The 24,765-nt window shown below is 45.8% G+C and overlaps 1 protein-coding gene across 1 annotated transcript in view; it reads left to right on the forward strand.

Annotated features, from left to right (window-relative positions):
- ARMH3 (armadillo like helical domain containing 3) overlaps positions 1–24,765 on the forward strand; it is a 106,499-nt gene that overhangs the window by 78,691 nt on the left and 3,043 nt on the right. The window contains exons 24-25 of the mRNA XM_042862876.1: positions 793–871; positions 20,976–21,092. Of these exons, the coding sequence (XP_042718810.1) occupies positions 793–871; positions 20,976–21,092 (196 nt within the window). The remainder of the gene's footprint in view (positions 1–792; positions 872–20,975; positions 21,093–24,765) is intronic.

Raw genomic sequence — 24,765 nt, forward strand, 5'->3', positions numbered from 1 at the left:
GGAGCCCTTACTGTCTGGCCATTTGTCTGCTCAGTTGCACCTGGAAAGCACAATAGAGGAAATATTCCAGCTGCAGCTTTTTGGTTTTTTTTTTTTTTCCCAATTTTTCACCTGTCTGTAGATCCACCTGGAAGGGAGGGAGATATGTTGTTGTGGTCAGAGACACAAAGCAGAGGAGTGCTGTTCCTGTTGCTGTGTTTGGAGCGTTGGCATATGTTATTGCTAGTGATGTAAATTGAGACTGAGAACTGAAGTCATTGCAGTTGTCAAAGGAGTGGCTGCAGTGATGGATGACCACAGGGAAGAGCTGACTGCCGTTTTTCAGACCAGGATGGACATCTACTGCAAAAAGCCACTAACTTCAACTTACCAGGCAGTGAAGTTGCATAAAGCAAAATGTCAAGCAGTGCTGGTTTTGGACAGGATCAGGTGGCACAGTTCCTGAGCGGAATGGGGCAGCACTCTCCAGTGTTGCTGTTCGTGCTGGAACGGAGCAGTTTGCAGCCTGTTCCCAGCAGGGCAGTGACTCCTCTGCCATTGCCACACACGCAATCCTGAACCTTGTGGAACAAATGGGCCCACGTGTGCCTGTGATTGCATTTTCCAGTGAGTGTGACTCGATCAGCATAGGGCTCTCAGCCTGCAGCAAAGCAAGTGGTATAGTGCTTTGAGGGAGAAGCTCTTCTTGGAAGAGCTGTGGCTCCTTGTGCACTGACTCAGGCTGGCAGGGAGTTTATGCTGCATCTCTGAGCTGCTCCAGAGACCTGTGACAATTTCCCTTCTTTGTTTCAGAGCCATCATCAATCACTTCAACCCGAAGATAGAGTCTTACGCTGCAGTGAATCACATATCTCAGCTCTCTGAGGATCAGGTAAGCCAGGCGTGTGAGTGTCTCTTCATTCTGCTCTCTGGAATACAGGTATTGTGGAGTGCCCTGTGCTCACTGCAGCTGATGATGTGCATGAGGGCAAAGGTGGGGCTTTCTTGTTCCTTATTCAGATGTGGATGAGAGGAGGACAAACAAGGCCTTAGCCTAATTTACTATTGCATGCAGACATCTTGGTCCTGTAAATACAGAAGAAAGGGTAAGAATGATAAAAATGAGCTGCACTGTCAGCAAGTGTGGTTAGGGACTGAGAATCCTGGTGTTTAGAAAAGGGACAGGAAGCTTTTGGCAGTGAATTTGCATGTTAGAGAGCTGTTGGGTATCTTCTGTGATATCAGGCATTTATAACTAAGGCAACAGTTGGTGGAAATTTTCTAGGGTAATTGAATTCTGTGTCATGAACAGTTCTTTTAGATGGATTTTTGGAAGGAAAAAAAACAGGTTTAAATAATAGTAAAAAGTGATACAGTTAGGTTTCCCTTCCTTAATTTGGCCTGCTCTCTACTCTTCATGTCCTGCTTGTATTGCGTAAATGTGTAAATGTGGCTTCTTGAAAACAGGCTGCTGTGCAGGGTCTCACAAAGGGAAGAGATGGCCTATTTCCCAAAATAAAGTATTTGGATTATATGTTAATCACTCTTGAAGAAGTGAATGACTGCAGGAGCTTGTGGTAGACAAAATAAAAAGGGCTGCCATCAAACTGGGGGGAACCATCCAGAGACAGCTGTGTTGGGGGCTCAGGACCTCCTGGAGCAGAAGCAGTCCAGAACAGACCTCATTTGAGTCACCTTGGATTGCTGCTTCCACCGAAGTGTGCGTAGGGTCCTGTGCTTGTGTTTGTTAAAGGTCCTGACCGCATCTTGCTCTACAACTCGTTTTTTCCCTCTCTCATTCCTCGCTCCCTGTCCGGAATACTTTTCATCCTTACTTGATGGTATCCTCCCATGCTTCCTGCTAGCCTTTCTATTTACTGTCCCACTTGATCTGTAATACGTAACTCTCCAAAGTCTTGCATTGAATGCTGTGCTAATGCAGTGGGGAAAAAAAGAATGGACCCTACTGCTTTTTATTCTCTTCTTAATATAGCTGGCTAGAAGAACATTGGTTTTAATTTACTCCAATTTTCTGTATTGTTCTGCCCTTTTTAGTCACTGTACCCCCAGCTATGCTTTATGAGGGCTTGTGTTAGAAATGCTCATTCATTGATGATCTACTGATTGGATCAGCCCAGGCCTCCAAAAAAAGAAAAGCCTTTGATAGCCCAATTTAAAAGGAGGCTTGGATAGAAGGGAATTTTGCATAGTGTTTAGGTTAGACTGAGAAAGAAAATGAGCTTTTCACTGTCAGCTCTGCATAGTTTTCATCCTCCAGCAGTTCAGGGAGGTCAAGTTAAATCCTTTCTTCCCTGTGTTAGTCTTTAAATAAAATCTGTAGCAGCAGGCAGATAATGAAATCAGCGCTGATGCATGGAGCATTTTGAGGAAGATGATTAGGAAATTGAAAGGCATATTTCTCCTTTTCTCTCCCTTAGTAGTTTCTCTCGGCGTCAGGAGAACATCAAACAAATCAGAACTGTAAGAGGCCCCTGTGAACTGCAGAGGAATAACGGAGGTGTCACTGTAGCAGGGCTGTGCGGTCTGAGCAAGGGTGTTTAGTCAGCTCTCCACAGTTTGCTGCAGAAGGAGAGGACTCACCTCTACTTTTTATGAGCCAGTGAGCTCAGCTCTGTGCTTTGGCATGTGGGTTCCCCTCCATCAGCAGCCATCCCGTATGCTGAGAACGTGGAAGGTGGTGGTAGATGCTTGAGGTCAAGGCCAGAGTCTGGCTTGCTGTGGGACAACTGAATTTGTTGTTTTCAGGAAGTGTTAGTGGTTCAGCATGGGGTGGGGACATCAAGTTCGCCTTTTGGCCACTACGGTCTCTTTTTTTCCTTCCAGCTGTACCTCTGTATTCACTTAATTCTCCTTCCCTCTTCTCTGCATAAATATTTTCTACACGGAATTGATCCTCCTCCCCAGTCCTGTTTTCTGAAGTGTACAGCACAGGAACATCTAGTGGTGACATTTAAAATGTAATTGGTAACTTGTGTATCCACACACAGGTACCCTATTTGGGAATGCTGGCTTTCTCTGTTGTTTGTGTAGTTTCAGGAGATTGATACCTCTTTCTCTGAAGACACTTGTTTTTACGGTTACAAGGACCAAACTCTTATTTTAATGACGTATTCCCTCCCAGAAGCTAACCTTTGGCAGGTTTTCATATGGCTGCTCCTATTCCTTTGTGGAATCGGAGAATCTCCTATTAATCAGGCAGGCATGTCATCTGTCTGAGAGGGATTTTCTGAGTTGCTTCCAGTTTACTGGACCCTTCACAACTTGCAGATCTGTGCTTGAACCTGTACGAAGCTCGCTGTGCTGTTCTGTGTGCAGTGCCTGGCACGCTGTTCATGTGTTAGATTAACTTCTTAATTTTATTTTATTTTTAATGTCCTTAAGAGTAGCTAAGTAATCAGCTGAAAGAGGTTTTGTTCTATCTTGTTCTTTTCCTAATCCTATTGAAGCTTTTATTACCTTATTAATCACTAATGTCCATTTATTACTGTTTTCAGTCTGTCATTTAAGTGCTTTCTCCTTTTTTATTTGTAAGCATTAATGTTAACGTTATTACATGCTGTGGGGATTCATAGACCCTTGAAAAAGATGGGCATGAGGCTATCCTAAGGACAGATTGCTTATAAGCCCCTACTGCTGTACGTTTTCAGTCCTGTAGATCTCCAGGAATCATGATTTGAACACACTGGTCTGTGCTGTAGACAGGTAGATTGACAAGATCTCACAGCACTGCTTTACTGACTGGTTTGTGCTTTATTCAGCAGTTGCATTGGAAGTACTGGTAAGAGATTCCAAGGAGTGAGCCCATGCCAGGCTTTTGGTGGTGAGCCACCTCAAGCTATAAACAATATGTCGGCCTTGCTAGTGGTACCACTGTGCAGAGTCTGATCACCAAGGCGAAGTCATCATCCTCTTCCTTTTGCTTGCTGATTTGTTAAACCTGACTCCAGTGTTAATTTCTTGTTCATGAGGCATTCTCCCTCAGCACTTCTGGTTCCTGCCTGCTTCTCCTTTAAGGAGATGAAGGATGCTAGAATGCTGCACAGTCAAAAAGGCTGGCAGTTATGTATCCTATGTTATCCTATGTAGTTTTAGCTCTTCCATGTAAGTGATTATTCCTAGGTCTTCAAAGACATTTAGGCCCCTTCTCAAGTCAAAGGGCAGAGTAAGCCTCTGTGCAGTGAACTCATGGGCTTATCTGTGCACTCCAGATGACTGGGCTGCCTTGTACTTAGCATGCAAAAGGTGGTAGAGTTTTCTCCACGCTGCGTCTGATTTGAAAAGGTCCTAACGTTTTCCAGCAGGAATAGTTGAAGAGAAGCAGGATAGTGTGGAGAGAAAACAGCAACACAATAAAGAGTTGTTCTGTAAGAACAAGTGCAGACAAGCAGGCTGAGGACACATGAAGGAACATGAAGAGCCTGAATTTGGGTCTCATATCTGCCTTTTCTGGATGTCTAACAGTTATTCGAGAGAGACTGAAGTGAAAGAGACCCAGTGCTATTTTATCTTTTGGTCAATTCTTCTCAGAGCTGGAATGTTTTGTGGTGCCTTGCATGCTGAGCAAGTCTTGTGCCAATGAACTGGAGAATGAGGTAGTGAAATTGCTCACAGAGGTCTCATTTTCTCCTTGGCGCTTGTTCTTACTGTGACTTCCACTATAAGGGTCCTACGTTTGAGAGGGCAGGTATATGGGACTGCTGATACTTGCTAGTTAGAAGCCTGTCTGTGCTTTTTCTGTCTGAAGATCCTCTCTCTTTACAGCTGCAGCAGGGGCATGAGGTACCTCAGAGTTGGAGGTGGCATCTAGTTCAGTGAAAGGCTGTTGTGAACACCTGTACTGTGTATATTCGTGTAGTAACTGCAGATGGAAAGTGCTGGGAGCCAGAACAGATTGCAGTGGAAGAACAGAACGACTGCATTGGTTTTGAAATTGTGACAAATGAGTGTAACAGTTGGGTCATTCCGTGCTGTAATACATTTATAACTCAGGTAGCTGCAGTCTGCTTTGATTAGACAACCTCAAAGAAAGATGCACTTTGTTTTTGAGGTCGTGCTCCAGTGTTGGATGGTCTCTCTGCCTTCTTCCCCCTCCATGCCCCCAACTCCACATGGCTTTTAGTTCCCAGGTGGGGCTGCGAGGCACTGATCCAAAGCACAGCTCAGGCAGCCTCGGCCGCGTCAGTGCCTTGCACAGAAAGCCACAGAACAGCACAATTGGTTTTAGGTGCCCCAAGGTATTCTCACTCAGAGCCATTGACGTCACGGTTTGTTCAACTTGCTCTGTTTTCCGTAACTAGCAGTAAAAGCACTACCTGATACAAAATGCTTTGTTCTTTCTTAGCGCTGCTGGCAGTGGGGTTAAGAGTTAAAATCTTTGGGCATGTGTGTGCTTGATATTTTTAAAATGCTGAGTACCGTCGGTGCAAAGTGCTACTACAGTAATTCCTCCTAATCTCTTACGTTAATACAGCATGTTGTGAGGGCTCCATAAATACTTCAGAATGATTTGGACATAATGCTACTTTAGTTCTGAAATGCAGTGAGCTTTGGTGTCGAAAGTATGCAGCTTGCTAGTGCTGTGTTGTGCTCAGCAGTAGGCATGTGAATTCCAGCAGAAGGGTCACCGAGACAAAGCCTTCATTTAAGGTCTTCACATCTTTGCCAGTCAGGCAGGGGTGCTGGCCTTCATGGTCTTTTGCAGACACCTACTTAAGATTAGTGACTCAAAGCAGGTTTTATTGTTTAAATAGAAAGATCTGAGCTGTACCAGGTGAAATTTGAATCCCAGCTATTTTTGAAGGGTTCTGTATAGGATCTCTTCTGGAGTTGGCAAATCACCAGCTTGCCTGGCTGATGAGGGCTATTTGCTTTAGGTATTTTTCTCCTTGGATTACCAGGGAAATAACTACACAATTTGCTAATGCCTCAAATTGTGTTGTGCAGTGTGTGGCTCTGAGGGGGCTTCAAGGACTGATAGCTTTGCTACAAGATTTGAAGCTGGAGGTGAGCCTTGGAGCAGTGACTTTGTGCTGTGCAGTGCCTTCTATTAACATGCAGAATGCAGTGAAATGTGTGTCACCCGAGTGGGGGGTGTGTGTGGTAGGTTGTAAGAGGGACTAAAGAAGGGCTTTATTTTTTAAGAAAACAGCTGCTGTTGAAGTATTCCTAACTCAGGCTCGTGAATCTGAACTAAGAAATGGGACAAGCCCTCCAGTTTTCTTCTGCAGGCTCACATAGACTGCTCCAGCATCCTGGCTGCACGTGCCAGCATGCATGACCCTGCCTTACCTCGGCTGCTCCCAGAGCTGTCTTTCTGTCCTCCATGCACTGCCAACACTACAGCTTGTCTTGCTTCCTTGATTTTTGAGCTGTCCTCTTGGGCAGATTAGAGACTGCATCAGAGTACAGACTGGTAAAATAAATAAATAACCTCATTGAACTTTGAAGCAAGGCTCTCCTTCAATTCTCATGGCTGTTTTCACATCCTTGCCTGCCTTTCATTAGAACCACCTGGACTGATAAGGGCCTGGAAGCTGCTGTAGCCAGGTGACTGCTACATGCTGGGGGCTTGTTCTTCCTGAGCAGCTCTTCAAGCAGTCCTGCGTGTCTGCTAGGTTGGTCTTACAGGTACTTACCCACAGCCCCTTTTCCTGACTTAGTTAGAGGATGGGGCTGCAGGCTATAGCCTGAATTGCTTCTTGGCTGCTTATGCTGCCTAGAGCAAACCTTGAGTCCATCTCTTCCTGCACGGAAGGGCAGCCTAGGGGGAGCCAGGCAGCATTCATGTTATGCTGTGCTAAGTGCAAGGTGACGTTAGGGATTGCTGTCACTGCTGAGCGCCTGTGTGGGGCAGGGAGAGCTCCACAGAGGATTGCAAACGAATGATCAAAACAGTCTGCATTTATAAAGATTAAATTACAACTTTCCACGTTGCGATTAAAGGAGGAGCTGTCAGCGGCTGGCTTGCAAGAATGTGCAATTCAATTTGCATTTTGTAAAACTTCAGATTGAGGAGAGTTTTTAATCCCTTGTGAAATCGGGAACAATAGGCACTGGCTGTTGCCAGGTGCATAATGCATAAGTTACCATGCAAACTTCTCTTTCATCGCTCTCGGCAAAGCTGGATTTGTAGCACTGTACTTTGTTACTCCAGTCCCAGGCTCCACCCTAAGCTTCCTTACACTCAATCACCTCTGCTTGAGAGCCCTATCGGAGGCAGGCTGTAGCCTGCTGTGCCAATTACAGCCTCAGCACCCTCTGCCCTTTGCTGGAGTCAAATTGCCCTCTTCCAAAAGCGGACAAGCTTTGCAGTGACTGCGCGCCACACTCTGGGGCTTCTTTAGGATAAAGCCCGGCCTTCCGAGATTGCCAGCATCCCTTCTCTCTGGTAGTATCCTGCTGTAACAGATGATGTTTTTCTGCCTTCTTCCTCTGGATCATCTAGCTGGAGCTGCAGCTGTTTCCCTAAAGTGACAAATTGGGTCATTGCTATGATTTCTAAGTGGGAAGCAAATAGAGCTTTGCAGTCTCCGTGCCTCCTAGAGCAGGAGAGTAAACGCTGCTGAGCCAAATGGTGCTGCACCTGAGCAGAGCTCGCTCAGCTGGAAGATTTGTTCCCTTGGCTCTCTAACACTTGGCATTTGAATGCTAAGATGGCAAGTTCAGACTCTTTGTCCACAGTAGGATGCTGAGAGGCAGATCTTTTAATAGAGGAGGAAGAGGCATCTTTGATGTGTGTCACTGTTTCAGCCTTCATGGGAGATGTGAGGCAAGCTGTGGGATTGCTCAAGGAGCTGAGATACGTCATTCAAAGACAACAAGAGAGTAAGGATGGATGTCCTGGAGATGGAGATGGGAAAGATGGTTTTGCATCTGCCAGAGGCTATAAATCAATTCCGCTGCCTTAGTCACAGGGCGCTTGGATTCCCCCATGGCTCAGTTAAGGCACAAATAAGCTCCTGGGGAGCTAAGTATTGCTAGCAGCACATGCTGTTTCAGCAGCAGCATCTGCCTCTCTGCTGGCATGAGAGCAGGCCTGTGGGAAGATATTAATTCTTAGCCTTGTGTTTGCATTCACTGGGGCAGTTTTTCATAGGAATTCTTCTTTCACTTTTTCAACCCGTGGGTCTAAGGTCTCCATCCATTGCTTGACAGCAGAATTGCTAAAAGGAGAGTATTTTGCAGCCTCTCAGGCAAGAAGCTGATAAAGCAGATATGGACCATTGTCTGAAAATAACAAGGATTTCTGGAATAAGCTGATGCAACTCAGCAGCAATCAGCACTTACATTGTTAACTGTTGTCACAGTTGCATCAGTGTTAGTTGTAATGTAGGAAGCTTTTGTCTTGCATGAAAGCAGGGCTTAGTTAGAATGACTTCTGGCAGTAGGAGAAGCATGGAAATTTTGCTGTTACATCCTTAACATTTGGAGTACAGGATAGTTTCTTGCAGAATGACATCCAAGAACGTTGTTTCCTGTAGCCCCTGCCATGCTCTAGCCTGCTGCTTAGAAACTTTGCTGCTAAGCCTAGCTGTGTGCAGAACCCACTAAGGAAAATCTGAGCTTAAGGCACTGAGATGATGACTGCTCCATGCAGCGACATCTGATGTCAGCAAAGGACATGACATATTTCTTGCAGTGTGATTTAGCAGTGGGAGCAGGTCAAACTGCTGGTGTGGTATGGTTAGCTGGCTGTTTTGGGGGGAGCTTTAGCCTTGGGAACATCTGCACAATCTTTTGCAGACCAAAACGAGCCTTTCTGCCCACATTCTGAGCTGTCTTGGAGCCCTGTGAGTGTGTTTAACAGTGAAGGGCCAGAAGTAATACCATTGTGATGCTACTGCAAGAGTCTGTCCCTTTGGACAGTGCTATCAGCTCCCCGCTGGTTGTATTTCTTTAGCAGCATCTGGGAAGTGAAAGTACTCAAGGTAACCAAACCATTCTTCTGGCTACAACCAAGACACCGATCTTTCTCTTTTTTAGATTTTCATTTCCAGACTTTCTTTTCTGGAAATTCTTGCACCAATAGCTAATGCTCCTGAAAGCCAAGGATTTGATGGAAACATCTCACTACAGACTCTCAATTCTTTCCTCTTTACAAGGATGTGCTTTTCTATTTTAAGTGATGGACCTATTTAATTACAGTACCACCTACAAGCTGCTTTGTAGGCATGGAAAGAAAACAGGGCTGTCGCTGGGCTAAAACTCCCCTTTTTGGAATAAAAAGAAAGCTGCCGTGATGCTTCATCTCAGCCTTCTTTGCAGACACCTGAGCTTATGACACACTTTTTGCAGGAGAGAATATTAACATGATGTGAACTTAATTCCTTCAGCTGATGACAGCTTCACATCATCCAGTTCTTGCTGAGCTTTCCACTCTCAGTAGTGCCCAGAGGGATAATATTGCAGGACTGCTTGAGGTGTGTCTGTCACTATTTAGTAAGTTGATGTTTTAGAAATAGGACTCAGTGATGCTGGGGCTGGGCAGTTTCATGTCGTAGCAAACGTAAAGAAGTCAGTCGTTATAACAGGGGCTGCTTCACCTGCCCCAGTTGCTCATCAGGAGCTCCATGAAGTCAAGCTAGCAGCCTGTGATCTTGATTCAGCTGCTTTGCTGGCCAGAGGCATCACCTGGTCCTTCATCCTCACCCAGAAGCCTTTCACCTGAGTGAAGTATAGTTTGAAGGTGTAGGTAATGGTTCTCTTGGGAGACTTGGATTGAAGTACCGTGCTCTTTGTACATAAACTCATAACTCAGCGTGGCCTCAGCTTACAAATGTCAGGGAGAGCTTTTTTGGAAAAGGTCAAGTTGAGATGCTTGAAGGAAAACGACTGGTTGTTTCATTCCTGCTCTTTGTTTAACAAGTGAACGATGCAAGAATTTCGCAAGTCAAATCTGTTTGGAGAGTAGGAAGATTTTTATTTTGATGGCATTCCTCTTTAAAAATGGGAGGAAAACCACATGCCTGTACTCTCACAGAAAGCCTTACATTCCAGCTCTCAGGAGGGCTGCAGCTTACAAAACAAACCCAGGCTGAGGTGCGCTCACCTCATTTCCAGTGTTCTTACACAGCTGTGCCCAGCTGCTTGTGGCCTGCTGCAACTTCTTCTGCCCCCTCTCTGGTTATAGATGGCAACAGATGCTGCAGAAATGGTCTACAACATGTTTGAGATCACGCCCATCCTCTGTTGCTGGCTCATGGAAGAGGTGATCAGACTGTTCTGATGCTGAGTGCCACTCTGGCAGAGGCTTTAGTGCCTCCTGGGGCAGTGGTGAGTGGTGTTTCACCTTGCAGTCTTCTCATACTCTGCACAGCTTTGTTTTCTTCTCTCTGGGCATGGAATTACTGTTCTGCTACAACTCTTTGGCCTGGATTTTCCTCTCCCCTTATTTCTTCCGTGTGGGACTGTGTCCCGTCATGGTGCTGACAGCACACACATTTGTCAGGATTCCTTTACATGTGCCTCTTCCAGCATTTTACGGTCCTCACTTCTTGAACATGAGATGGTAGAATATAAAGTAGGTTGCTTTCTTTCCTTTCTGTTTTTCTCAGTTCTGCAGCTCTTGTGATCTTTGAATTCTTTCTGAGTGTCAGACAGTTCTGGAGACTTACGTGACAGGGAGAGCTCAGTGGTCCCCTGAAGTCTCAGTAGTCGTCTTCGGATTGGGCCTTAGCAGACCACTAGACCCTCTTTCTTCTTATCCTCACCATACCTCTCGACTACCCTGCTAATTAGTGCCCTTGACGTGTTTTTGAGAGATGAGAAGGAAGAGCAGTGACAGCTTTCCCAACACACAGCCGTCGCTGGCTGCTGTGATGCATGCTGTGGCTGCTGCCAGGCCTGCCCTCCTGTTCAGACTGAGCTGATTGTAGCTGGCAGTTGTCGTCTCGAAGCAGTAAACCAAGTGAACGGCTCCGCTTATTACCATTTATAAACATACACCAAACAGAAGCTCTAGGCACAGCCACCAGTCAGTCCTTAAAAGGCATATGGGAGGAACTGGGTATTGCCAGAGTCGGACCACTGTATGTTTACAACAAAATCCAGCACTCTAGCACCTGAATTTTTCAGCTGGACAGCTTGCTTGCGTGTTTTCTTTCTTCTGTTTGTTTGTTTTTCCCATACAGCTCAAGGGGACAGAAGCATTGGAGTTAAATTATAGCACATTTCAATGAAACTTGCTGTTGCCAGTGGTGCTCAGAACTGTGAGGTCAGGAGCCCATTAAATGCAGAGGTGTGCACCCCTTTGGCTTCTGTCCCTTGGTTCTCGGCAGGATAAACATGGCACCACTGTCTTCTTTGTTAACCCAAGGTGATAATAGACCCACGTGCTTTGTCTCGCCTTAGAGATGCAGACTCAGCTCTTGCAGAACTTTGCTGACATGCAAGATGGAGATGCAAAGGGATCTGCTCCAAAGCTTCCATACAAGCTGCCCTGGTGATGCTGAGCTCCTCAGTGGGCTGCTCATCAGACGTGCCTGGTTATGCAGGAAAACTCACACTTGTATTAGCATAAGGTACAATTTCTTATGAAATTTGCAAAGCAAGCATGAAATCCTTTCTAAATAGAGTCAAAACTTCATATGCAAGAATAATATCAAGAGGGCAATGCGGCAGCAATTTGGGAGGAGCAGGATTTAAGATTCCCATTAAAACAAAAATAGTTGTGCAAATAAAACCACGAGCTGATGCAGTACAAATTAGCAGTTTTAAAATCTGGAGAAAAAGCAGCTGAGTTATTAATCCTTGAACTGAAGCCCCTAAGTCCTTTCAGCGAGTGACTTCTGCTTGTCTAATCCTTTTGGAACGTGGAAAGCAGTCCCAGGGTTGTTCTCTGCCATGTAGTAAGAGGAAATTAACCAGTGAGCAAAAGAAATTGATTAATTGGCAACGGAAAGGAGCTGTGTATGCACTGTATCTAATTGCTTTTTATTTTTTGTGTCATCTTCCAACTTGTTGGAAGACACAGGTTTGTGGGTTGCATATGCAAAAATGTGCTTAAAAATAATTCACTGAGGCTTTGAACCTTCAGTTTCAAAGATCATTGTGAGCGTTGCCATGTATTGCTTTGGACAGCCTCTAATGGGGACGTTGCTCAGCCAAGCTGAATTTTATGCAGTAGATATTCAAGCTGAAATTGAACACACCTTCAGAATCACGGAGTAAATCAAATCTCATTTCCTTGCTTGCAGAGAACGTGGGCTGTGTGGGCTTTCTTCCTCCTCCTCCTCAGCAATTTTTATCCTGCCAGGTCAGAGCTACCTTTTCCTTATGAGAAATACTGAGTGAGTGGCTTCCCTGAGCCTTATTCAAAAACCCATCAGAGCTAATAGCTTTGAAAATGTTTGATGTCCAAGAGGCGCTTGGGAGCGCTAAATCCTCACAAAGGGATTTTTAGGCCATAGAACAGTGATGTCCTCTGAGTGCTGCAGGAATTAATGTGGAGCTGATATTTCCATTACTGATCCTGGAGATACATATCCAGATATATGGCGAAGGAGAAACTGAGAGAGAAGCCTTGGTGATCAACCCCTTGTCCCCAGGTGAGAGTAGCATCACTCCTGGCTAAGCCTTCAGTAGTGCTGTACAAATACATCCCGTCTTCGTGCTTTTTGATTCAGAGAACAGGCAGTTCTGCAGGTTGCCACTCTGTGCTGAACAGCTCAGCTTGAGGATTCTACAGCCAGAGATGCTTTGCAGGAGAAGCACATGCTTTGTCCTCCTCATCCTTGGGAGAGAACGGCTTCAGCGCCAGCAGAAGTCACCTTTGCCTTCAGCATCAAAGGTGGGCATTGAGCCAGCACAGTCATCTTATCTGGCTTATTAGCAATTAACGTTCCCTTTGTCGTGTGTTCTTTCTGTCCACCCAGCAGCCAAACCCCTGCAGAGGTAGCATGGTCACTCATGGAGGTGAGATGCCTCGTTTCAGCCTCTGCTCAGCCGCACCTTCTGAAGGCATTTGTCCTGTTTGATGTCTTGGGGTGGCTGCTGGGAGCACCTGAATTGTGACAGAGCTGGTGCTGGAGCACTGATGGGTTGGATGATTGTAAGAACAAACATTGCAGGGATAAATGTGATGTTCCCTGGCACGAGAGCCCTTCTGGTCCTCCAAGTATCTTTGGATTGCAAGATGCCACTTTACCGTGGCAGGAATCCTTCTAGAGACATAGCTATTGCCCTTGGTTGCTTCTGTTAGGTATAAGGAGAAATGACTAGAAATAACAGGGAGTCAGCAACTTTAAGTGCCTTTGTGTTGTTTCAAAGAACGCACGCAGGTTTCTTTCCCTGAGAAGGACAGTGACAGGCAGCAGATGTTTCTGTTTTGAAAAATCTGACCTGCTTTCTGTGTATGGTCCATGCCCAAATCTCTGCTCCCCCTCAAATTCAATTTGCTGATAGCTGTCCTCCACATCTCCATTTCAGTCAAGTGTCTCAGCCCACTAAGTTCAGCATCTCACAAGGCCTGCCCTTGCAAGTGATCCTCTTGAATAGCGGCCTCTGTGTTTCCAGCTGTCTCACTAGCCTTTCAAATGCTCTTTCCAAATTAACTTAGTAATCAACTTTAAGCAGCTCTGTGATTTTTTTTTAATTATATTTTTTCTACAGATGAAAGACCTTTTTTCTGGTGGCCGTGAGTGCATAAACAATCTCATTCCCTTTCAACTCTGGTCATTGCCCAGATGGAGTTTGAGATGGATTACACATTCCAACAGCACAAAAAGGGATAACTTAGCAAATTAAAACGTCAACAAGCTTTTCTCTTTCAGCGTGTCATATCGGAAATGATTTGGTTCTCTTATTTGTGTTGTCATCAGAGATGTTCTTTCTTTTTTTCCTAGCTGCACAGTGGAGATTAGAGTAGGATCCAGGGACAAGGAGTCAGTTGGGACTGATTTGATCCTGTCTCCTTTGTGGGAATCTCACTGCTCTCATAATTCTTAAAAGCTTGCACAGTTGCAATCTCAGTTCCTAGGAAGCAGCCACGTGGTCTGTTCTTCCTCAGCCCTTCTCAGCTACTCCTGGTATCATCAGTGCACCCTGTTGTTCAGCTCCTTCAGTGCTTCTGTCCCAAATCCACTTTTAAGTTGTGTATTAGGATGCCTTAATTTGGAAATGAGTTTGAAGGAAGAATTATGGGCTCTATATTGCAGCTTAGGTAGCCTGCACTTAGATCAACTTAAACCAGTTTTGGAACTGCAGCCTTAGAGCACGTTTGGCAACGACAGGATTTTCTGTTTATGTGGATCATCCTGCAGTTTTACAGCTGTCTGTTCCAATTCCAGACCTGCAAAGATATCCATATCTAAAACTTTCCTATGGATTGAGTCACACCAACTTCAGAGCACTGCCACCTTTCCCTATTAGCTAGCTTCCCTAGCATCCTGCTGCAGCAGTTTTTGTCCCTAGGGGCAAAGCTGCTATTTGTAGCTAACAACTGACTACAGTTCTGTTTCTTTTGGGCCATATCTTTAGTGGGAATTTTTTCAGATTGAGGTTATAAGGCTCTTAGACTCTTGAAGCTGTAGGAAAGTCTGCTGGATGCTGCCATGCAGGGAAGGACTCTGGGAATCATTGCTCTAAGTCGGACAGCATTGGCTGAAGGCTCCACAGTCATCAGGAAGGCAAGCAGGGGATTAGAAAGTATTAGAGAAAAATAATCAAAATAAAGCAGTACTGTGTTGCCACTTTGTAAGGCTTTGATAACCCATGTTCTAAACGTTGAACATTGATTCAAGCTCCCTTATTTCAGAAAAGATGGTGTAGAACTGCAAAATAGTCCAAATACCATAATGCTACAACCCAGCACAGCACCACACAGCTGTTTGCTCACTGCCCCCTGCATGGGACGAGGGAGAGAACTGGAAACAGAATAGAACTTGTGGGTTGAGGTAAATATGTGCTCATCTGCTGTCTTGGTTGTCCACATTTCTTACTTGCTTTTAAAAGTTGTGGTTTTCCCCATCTCAAAATGAACTTGTCCATTTACCATTTGTGGTCAGCTTTCAACCCAAGTCCTCTTGCTTTTGTCTTTCAGGTTAAATTGAATGGTAAGGGTGTTTTTTTTGCACAGCTTTTCCCAGAAGATGGTTGACTTAGGGGACATCTTAATTTCTTTACTAGAAACAAACTTCCTTATCTTCCTCTTTTCTCCTGCTGCACACCAGGCGTGCTGTTATCACCTCATCAAGACAATCTGAACCCAGAATTGTGTATTTCCATTTCAGAATTTGCCAGGATGCTTTCTGCCCGCCATGCCTAGAAAGGTTTTATTTCTGACCTTTTCTTAAAATCTTCAGCTGCTGTTTTTTAGGTTCCTGTAGCTGTCTTTGATTTCTGTAACAGCTGTTTGTGTCCTGGCTTCTCAGGTCAGTTGCAGCAGGAGCCCACAGCTTACATCTTTAGGAAGAGTTTTAAACTTCTATCTTGTTTAGGGCAGCAGGGTTACTGACCTTAATTGGTCAGTTAACTGGTGTGTTGGAAAGCTGCTGCTGACTGTTTTCTCTCTATGTTCAGGGAAACAAAATCTTCCTCTAAAAGGAGAAGATAGCACGAGTGAACGTACACAAATCGCAGCACTGATTTGCAGAATGCTGGCTGGCCAGGTAGGCTGAACTGTGAACAGGTAGTGTGCACAGTGAGCATAAGGATGCTCTTCTTGTTTTGGTGACAGCAGTTGATTTACTGCTGTGCTAGAATGCAGCTGGTGGATAAAGCTTCTCTTGGAACAGCCCATCACTTTTCAGCACTTAAGTTAATTGTGAGCTCAATGGGGAAATAAAAAAATTAACGGTCCAGTCCATAGCTATCTGCAGTGCATTTGGAACCTTGGCAGAATTGCAAGTGCTCTCACATATGTAGCAGTGAGGAGTGTTTTCATAAATGCCACCAGCTGGAGAGAAGGGTTCACAACTTCAGAATGGGCTGTAGCTCCAAAATAGCAGATCGATCTATCTCGGGGTTTTATGCTCCTGCCATCATCCCGTCTGCTGCCTGCCTTCCTCACTAAGCTTCTAACAGCAGGGAAGTTCGTGGGCTCCCCTTCCTCCATTTCCTGGCAGATCTCCCCATCTAGGTATGAAGGTCTACTTTGGAGGGGGTTTATTAACAGATGATTTTAAAGATAGTTGGTGTGGTGATATTTTGCTCTTTTCCTCTGCCTGGAATTTGGAAACGCCAGCGTTGTGCAGTGCATGGATGGTCGTTCTCATGGCACAAATGCACCATACCCATTTTCTTCCCTTGAATGACACAATTGCCTCCAGGAGCTTGGCATGGAGACTTCCTGGTGGTGCTGGATGATGGTTCGGATTTGGTTATTTGTGAAGTCAGATCCTCCATAGATTTTATCTGACGCTATTTAGTAGTGGGAAAAGACCCACTGACCCAACCAGTCTGGAAATGATGCAGCTTTCAAAAATATCCCAGTAAAGTTGAATGCCTTCTGGCTTCTGGTAGATGGTGATTTGGAAACCTTTGTGGAGCAGATAACTCTTGTCCAAAAGCAGGATGCAATTTCTGCTAGCAGCCACTGGGAGAACAGCAGTTGTTTCTGAGTCAGTGCATCAATTATTTATCCTTCAAAGAAGCACCTGGTGGGCAGAGGAGGAAAGAATGCCACCAAACACTCCCGCTGCATGGATAGAAACTGTCAACTTTTTAGGTTTGTGCCTTTAAAGATCACAGATCTTTGTATGATCATTGAACAAACATCTGAGCTGCAGAAAGTCTGAGCCCAACATGAATGGCTGAGTGCTGAGAAATGAGCAAAAGGGGATGTGAAGTGTCCTTCCTTGATGTTGCTGGGTAAAATAAAAATAATCTCTTACCTACTATCAAAACCTTTTGTCTTGTGTAGGGAAGTGGCAAGGCCTGGATTTCAGTACTGCAAGTTCAGATGGATGAAAGCAGCTCTCAGGAAGGATCTGGGCCATGGGGAGTTGTGTTTGGCTGGGCCCAGTGTGGTGCAGCACACAGCACAACTACCAGCAATGGCCAGGAGTGATCATCAGCAATGAAGGATCAAATCTGACACACAGAGGTGTAACTCCAGGCTCCTCGACACCGAGTGTCCTTTTGGGCAGCTGAGTACACTCTGTAGACCTTTCCCTCTCCAGCAATCTGAGCAGACCTCTTGTGTCTTAGTCCTGCATTGGTGCAGCCCTTTCTCATGCTTCAGAGGAGACATTTGCCTGTAATTGCTGTCACTTAATCATTTGGGTTAGTGATTTTTTTTTTACTCTTTCCAGGGATTTTTCCTGCCCTCAAGTTAGACAAGGCTGTTGCTCTCTCCTCTGAGAGTGAGGGCTGCATGCACTGCTGGGGGCTGTGTTCCACCTCTGTGCAGCCCCAGGCTCGCTCTCAGCCAGCAGCAGGAGAGGGCTGGAGGTCCTTCGTGTGCGTGCAGGGCAGGCAGCAGGTGCTTGGTGCAGGGGATGTGGGGCACGGGAATAGGAATGGCAAGGTGTTGTGTATTTTGTACATGCGTGGTGTGACAGTTTGCATCTCACGCCCAGATCTTCCTTTCCCGCTGTGTTCATCAGGCCTACTCCACATCCGTGGATGTGTGCTGTACACAGGAATCTGAATTGTGACTGTCATAGCAACATCCTCCTCCTCTTCCTCTTAGCATTCAGGAACATGGGATTAAGATTTATGGCTTGATTAGTTTGGGGGTGAAGGGTGATGTTGGAGCACCAGCACTGCATTTAGCTCCAGAAGAGCTGCAAAGGTAACGTAGTGCTGGGGCAGAGAAGGCTCCATGCTGCTGCCTGTCCCAGGGTGGGTGAATGGGAGCTGCTTCCTGCACAGCTGGGTAGTGCTGACAGCCTGAGTGGATCCTCTCTGAGCTTGGCTCAGGCAGAAGGGGAGAAGGAGCTGAGTGCAGCAGGGGTCTGGGCAGAGTCTGTTTGGAAATGTGGCAGCTGTGTGCTTGTTTTTATTTAACTTCTAATTATTTCGTTATCTGCTTTATCTTTGGCACTTCTGGGGATTAATTCTAGCAGAGACTCCATCCTGCGTCAGCAACTTTTAAGTTGCTCTGTGAGAAGTGCGATGCCATTTGGAAAAAAAAATCATTTTCCATATTAATTAGAAGATACTATTGTAAAATTTATGTCAATTATCGAGCACTTTGTATGGAGAGGCAATGGCCTCTTTGTAGCCCAGGTGACAGCAGCCTTTTCATTACAGTGAGGAATGTTGCTATTCAGTTGGATTCACTATAGAGAAATGCTTGGGGACAGCGAGTTGTGCGTGCAGCTTAGCGTGGGGGAAAGGTCTGTACTAAATCTGGAGGAAAGAAACCAATTGAAGGACACCAGTATAAAATGCACATCAGGCTTTTAATGGAATAGGAAACCTTAACGTCTCTTTTAGCCTCCTTCCTGTGGATGTGGTTATGGGCATGGTGAGGATGGGTTGACTGGAGGATCTTAGGGGTCTTTTCCAACCTTGATGATTCTATGACTGTGATCTCAGTTCTGATGTTTTCTGCTCTTCCATGGAGACTTCTAGGGAAAATGGGTTGGGCAGGATCTTGAAAGAGAAATGCGTCACTCTTGAAGTTAAATTCTCCTAGGTCTTTTGTACTGGAGAAAGGCGCAGATAATGGTGTTGTGCATTTAACTCGCAAGGACACCCTTGCAGTCGTTTTCCTGAGCAGAAGTCAAAGCAAGTGTAACAAAGGCAAAGGATACCAGCTCAGGATGTTGTCACATGGAGGATGTGAGTGTTTGTCATCTGTACAGAATGCTGATGCCTTTCAAACCTTCATGTTAGAAGTTCTTAATACCTTCTGCTGCAATCTTTAACCTCTCTTCTGTCTAGCAGCTGCATCTTAAAGAGCAGATGGAATTGTCTCGAGGATGGCAGGTCCTAATCTCAGTAACAGCTCCTATCCATTACAGAGTATAAGTGAAATGATCTGTGAGTGGGTTTATCTCAGATCCCACATAGCATTTTTTCTCCGCGGCAGCAAGGAGGGGAAATTATCAGGCAGTGAAGAAAAGCTGTTTATTTTTAACTTACCCTTTCTTTTTAAGTTCTATTTCATAATTAAAAAAAGATAAGACATGGAAACCAATGACTGTTCACAGCTAAAGGGATAAGCTGATCTCAAGTTCACTGCGGAGATCGTGATAAGGAATGAGTAACACGGCAGGGCTTGGGGTCTCTCACTCCTTCCCTGTCCTGCTGGAGCAGCACAGAGTGGTGAGCTGCCTTTCAGAGGTGGCACAGGATGGCTGATTTACAGGGTGCTGTTTACAAGGCTCACTGCTGCCTCCGGTGAGCTACTCCTCACCTGTCAGACAGGGCTGCTCCCCCGTGTCTTACTAATCTTGGTCGGTTTGGCTTCCTCCGAGTGACAGGAGGACAGCCCTCTGATTCATGCCAGCTGCTGGATGCTCTGTTGCTCAGCAGGTGCATTACACTTCTGATCTCTGTCCCTAGTGGATAGTTGTACCCTAAACTAAATCATTCCTGTACCTAGCATTCTGTCTTCCATCATTGCTCTTGGCTCCGTATTTTTTCTCCCAACTTCTGCACACAGCAGTAAGAGGGTCAGAGTGAATTTGGAGTTGGCAGTTACTGCAAAGAGTTCTTCCTTTGCCAGTGGAGCTGACAAACAGAATTAGGAAATGAGTCTTCCTGGAGAGGTGACTGCAAGCTCCTGCAGCAGCAGGACACTGACAGGCTGTTCTGAAATAACCTCACAAAACACTGATTCCCTCCTCTGACTTGTCTCTGCAGCGCTGGAGGGCAGTCGAGCTGTGAAAAGAGTGCCATGGGACCATCTCACCAAGCAGCCACTTCTGAGTCCCTTTTTTTATGGCCAGCCCTCATTTGGGTGATGTTCTTTGAGTTCTGCCATAGTGGGAACCTTGCACTTAGCTTGCATAGGGCAGGGTACTCTTCTTTTCCACTTTGCATCCTATGTCATGCTCATAGCTGCATGTAAGCTTCTGTAATGCAAACTTCAGATGCTGATATTGTTGATATCTGTGCTTCTGTTAAGCTCTGAGACCAAGTGGTAACAGCCTAGGAAGGAAATTCCTGTGTTTAAGAGAACTGTTTCAAGCATACGTTTTACCCAGGAGTACTGAGCTATATGGTTCCTGGTAGGAAGATTATTGCCACTTGCCATCTCACAAATGCTTTGAGGAATGGTTTTGTCCAAGCAGTGCTTTGAAGCTAAAAAGTATTGTGGGAGTGCCTCTTGCTGTCCCCGAGATAGGAGAGCAGATAGTTCATTAGGGCAGAGATGTATAGCTACGAATTTGCAGTGCTGGGAGCAGAGCAAGGTAGCAGCATAAGCAGAGTGATTTGGCTGCAGTGACTGTAGGCAACAAAAAGGTATCTCCTGGGCAGGAAAACCTGGATGTGCAGCTCCACTTGTTTCTAATGCCAGAATTCATTACAGACTTGGTTTTACCTTGGTGTCTATCAAGTTTGTTCCCATCGGCAGAGAAGTGCAGTGCTCAGTGTGGAGGCTGAACTGAGCCACTGTAGAAGCCAACATTTAAGCAGATTGTGAATTGTAATTAGCAAGCAAGTGGTGTGCTGACAAACTAGCATCGTGAGGAGCTGGGGGTCAGGCAAGCCTGTGTTTGCATAGTGCCTACTGTGTTACGTTTGGGTGTGTGCACATGATGATTAGCTGCTTCACTTAGTGAGATCACATTTACATCTCCTGTGATGTAATTGCATTTGGGAACTGCTGCTGCCATAGTTAGAGGCTCATCCACTATTCTTGTGAAAGCAGAAACTGTAGATTTGAGGACTGTTCCTTACTGGCATTAAGAATATTTTCGTGCCCACCTCCATTTTATTAGTCATGTACCAAATATTGACTGTTAAAGCCATTTATGTTGCAAAAACCGGTGCCAGAGATGTGATCTACCCCAGCCTTGTTGTAAGGCTGTGCAAAGGCACCTGCAACTGATTCTTCTGCTGCATTTGACTGTCTTTGGCAGGTTTTGGAAGTGGTACGCTCCAACTATGACACGCTGACCCTGAAGCTGCAGGATGGACTGGATCAGTACGAGCGTTACTCTGAGCAGCATAAGGAGGCTGCCTTCTTCAAAGAGCTGGTAAGCTGCAGGATCAACAGCTCTGTTCTGAAGCTTTTGCTTAGGATCTGAGTAGAGGCATTTGGGGTATAGTTGAGCAGCCCAATTTGTTGGGGGCTGCACCCAAAGGTGGGGCAAGGAGTTGAATCCAAACAAATGCTGTGTGTTGACTGATCTGAAACCCTGTAGCTCCCTGCCCTGCAGCATATGGCTAAGGAGGAACCACCAGGCTGTTGAGGCCATCAGATAATCTCTGTTCCTTCTTTGTGTGGGGATCTAACGTGCTTTGTGGTGATGAGTGTGCATATTGGAAGAGCTGACTTCTCCTTGGTTTTATTGCATAGAGCACATGAGTCTTTTTGCTGTTGTTAGTGAGGCTGCACACTGTGGGGCTGAGCAGCGTGTGGTGCTGGTCACACACCTGCCTGCACAGGCTTTCCTCCATCGCTCCCAAAGTCAGGTTCCCAGGGAAAGAAAGCAACGGCATTCTCCATTCTCTAGCAACCTCCCTTCCTTAGAGAGCAAATGGTAGGAAGCATAACAAAAAGCAATTCACTGAAGACAAAGCAGCGTCCATATAATCTGGGCCGGTGTTCTTCAGCAGCCCAATTTGCTCGCCCTGCTGCAGGGAGCTGCGTTTTGGTTGTTGGGTCAGGGCATTTCTCATCCAACAGAGCCGGTGTTCTTGTAGTGGCTGGTAGCCCTGAAGGAAAGCCTGGTTTTTCCTCGCTTTAAAATCGTTTCGATTTGAGCGAGAGGAGCATTGTCTGACTGGCAGCTCTTTCCACCAGTTTGAGCAGTGATTGTCTCTTGCAGCTCTGTCCGCTGATTGATGAGTAACTGAGGCCAGCCCACTCCATCACGAGCCTGCATGAGTCTGGGACTGTTACGCCTCCTTCTGTCTAATGTGCTCCAGAGCAGGCATGCCTGAGTTGCTTTTGATCCCTTATGCAGCATACTGTTTAACCTTTTAATGTTTTTAGGTCATTTCAGTACTAACCACCGAGTTAGGATATGGGCAAAAGCCGTTTCTGACCACTTTCGTGTTTTTCTTTGCTGCTTTGTGCCTGTTCTTTTTCCTGCCTTGCTGTTTGATACCATATCCAGAATGCACGCGAGGTAGCCTCCTTGTAACAGGCTTCTGTAGCCTGGCAATAGAACACATCCATGTTCCTGCTGTCATCTGCTCTGTCCCAGGGGTTCCTGCCCTCCTCAGCCAGCTTCTCCTTCCCCAGCCTCTCAGCCACGTGCTTCCTGTGTGTCCTGCTTTCCATTTGGCCTGGCAGGAGCTCTGGCTGATTGATTAAAATGGCATTCTCAGCTCTAAGATCATCACAGCTACAAAACAGTTTGGCTGATTTTTTTTTTCCTTGTAGCCCCTTTTTTGTGTATGCGTGATTCCTCCAAATTCTGCATCATTTAAGAATCTGTTTAATGTAATCCAGGCCCCCCTCTGAAAATTACCACTCCAGCCACCCCTGGGACCTTCTCCTCAAGAGCAAGTGATGCCTGAATAATTACTGTCTAAACAGGCTGATTGACCCAGTTGTGAAACAGTTTAATCCACACTTCTCTCGATGCCCTGAGAATTGGGACCCTATTAAAGGTTTTTTACTCACAGCTACAGAAAATCCCCTGCTTTCCATTAAGCTGTTCCCTCAGCACAGCAGGAAATCAACGTGATAGGTTATGATTTGTCTTCGGCAAACCTGGCTCTCCTGTCATCCACGCTGTTTTTCCTCCAGGTGCACAGAAACGGATGGCTTTATTAATTGTTCTCACAGCTCATCAAAAAGGCCCTGCCCTGTTCTCCCCAAATCCTCTTCAGACTGGAGAGCTGGCTTCATTTTACTTCAGCTATGGTTGTTGCTGGTGTGGTGCTGGGTAACATCCCCATACCTGGTGTGCTGTGCTTAGCTGTTGAGATTGCAGGATTTCGTGGAGGGGGAAAGGTGAAGTGGATTTGTTTTGTGGACCCTCCCTCTGAAAGAGCAGGGCTGCTGGGGAGCTGCTGGTTTTCAGTACAATTTCCGAGCTCACCCTGGTATCATCCTGTCTTCCTAAACAAGGTTTGTTTTGCAAATAACTCTTTCCAGGTTCTGCCTGGCTTTCTTGTCCCTATCTCTAACTGTGGGATAAAGCAAACCCTGCTCGGTGGGGAATGACATGCAGGAGCCATTTTCCTCTCCTTTTCATCTCTCTTTGCTCCCATTAAGTGGGTGAGCAGAAACTTCCCCAGGCCATTCTCTTGGCTCCTTTATGCTTAGAAATCTTGTTCTCACTCCTTTGACATGCTTTGGTAATGCACTGCTGCAGTGCTCTGGCTTTGCCTCTGTGCTGCTCTTTCTTGCTAATCCCAAAGAAAAATCTGCTTTCTTCTCCCATTCCCTGTTCAAAGAAGTTTTCAAAGGCTTTGTGACATTGTGGTGGAAGGTGATGTGCAGAGTGTTTGTATCAGCTGGGTTTTCTGGCCTGTTGTGCCACCTTTGGGGACCCAGAAAAAGGAAGTTAGGAGGTTTTCTAACTTTTTTTTCTTCTTTTTCTTTGAAACACTGGGGATGACATTTGAGGTCCGTGCTGCTTTGATACAGTGAGCAGTATGGATGTGGGCTTCTGGACCCTCATGTTGCAGCTGCAGCAATACTTAGACACCCAGCATCTTTCCAAACGGCTCACTGTCTGCAGCTGGATGGGTTTCAGTGGAGTCTCAAAATAGTCTGATTAGGGATTGATTTCTGCAGGGGAAATTACACTAATTTGACTTTTTAATTAGATATAGCAGTCAGCGTAAACCTTCCTCCCATTGTACAAATCTCTTAAGAGCTGCTTGTTGATTGGAAACAGGTTTAATTGATGGAACTTGCTACAAGATAGGAGTAACAGTACGGTGTTGCACAAATCCAGCTATAATGACCCAAACTAGAACTGAATAATGTTTTCCTCTCACGGTCAATGCCTCCCATTCTTTCATCCTTTCCTCTGCTCTTTGTTCTCCAAGTGATGCATTTCATGCATTTCCCATTTCTCCAAAGTCTGTGAGCTAAATGAGATCCAAGCTACTAACAGAGAGCAAACAATTCTAAAAGCTCTTCAGCATGCTCTGTACAGAAGCAGGAGAGGACACACACTGCTTTATTTCCTTGCAGAACGAATGTTACAGCTCTGAGCTTACTTTCTGGGGCTTGTATCTGCCTTCCTGAAGAGATCTGGCAGCTCCCACGCCAGCAGCCTGCTGCTGCTCCAGAAGTGCTCCTGGGAGTATCCTTGTGGCTGGAGCAGCTCGGCCAGCCTGCAGGAAGCTCCTCAAGTTCCTCCTTGCTGCAGGCGGACACCTGGCTGCTGGCTGCTCTTCCAACCCCAAAAGAGGAATAAGCTCCAGCTCCCTGTGCTGAGCCTTGGTGCTGGAGATGATTCAATTTAGCTTTGATTTGAGCTATTCTTACCTTTAGAGCCGGTCGACTCAGAACTGCTTGTTATGTTGGAGCAGAAGAAATGCTGGGCAGAGATCTGCAGAGATGTCAGGGTCCTTTTGTGTGCCATTATCCCGCCTGCTCCTCTCCCAGATTTGTGCTAAGGCAGATCCAGGTCTGTCTCGACTACTTTTGGCCTACGTTGGAGTAAGCTGTTCTTGAAACCTGGATCTATCTTGAAGTGAAAACCTCAGCTATCCATTCCCTTGCTTCACAACCTGCAG

This window comes from Lagopus leucura, unplaced genomic scaffold, assembly GCF_019238085.1.
Source record: "Lagopus leucura isolate 7727_CA_CO unplaced genomic scaffold, USGS_WTPT01 Super-Scaffold_739, whole genome shotgun sequence".
Taxonomy (NCBI): Eukaryota; Metazoa; Chordata; class Aves; order Galliformes; family Phasianidae; genus Lagopus; species Lagopus leucura.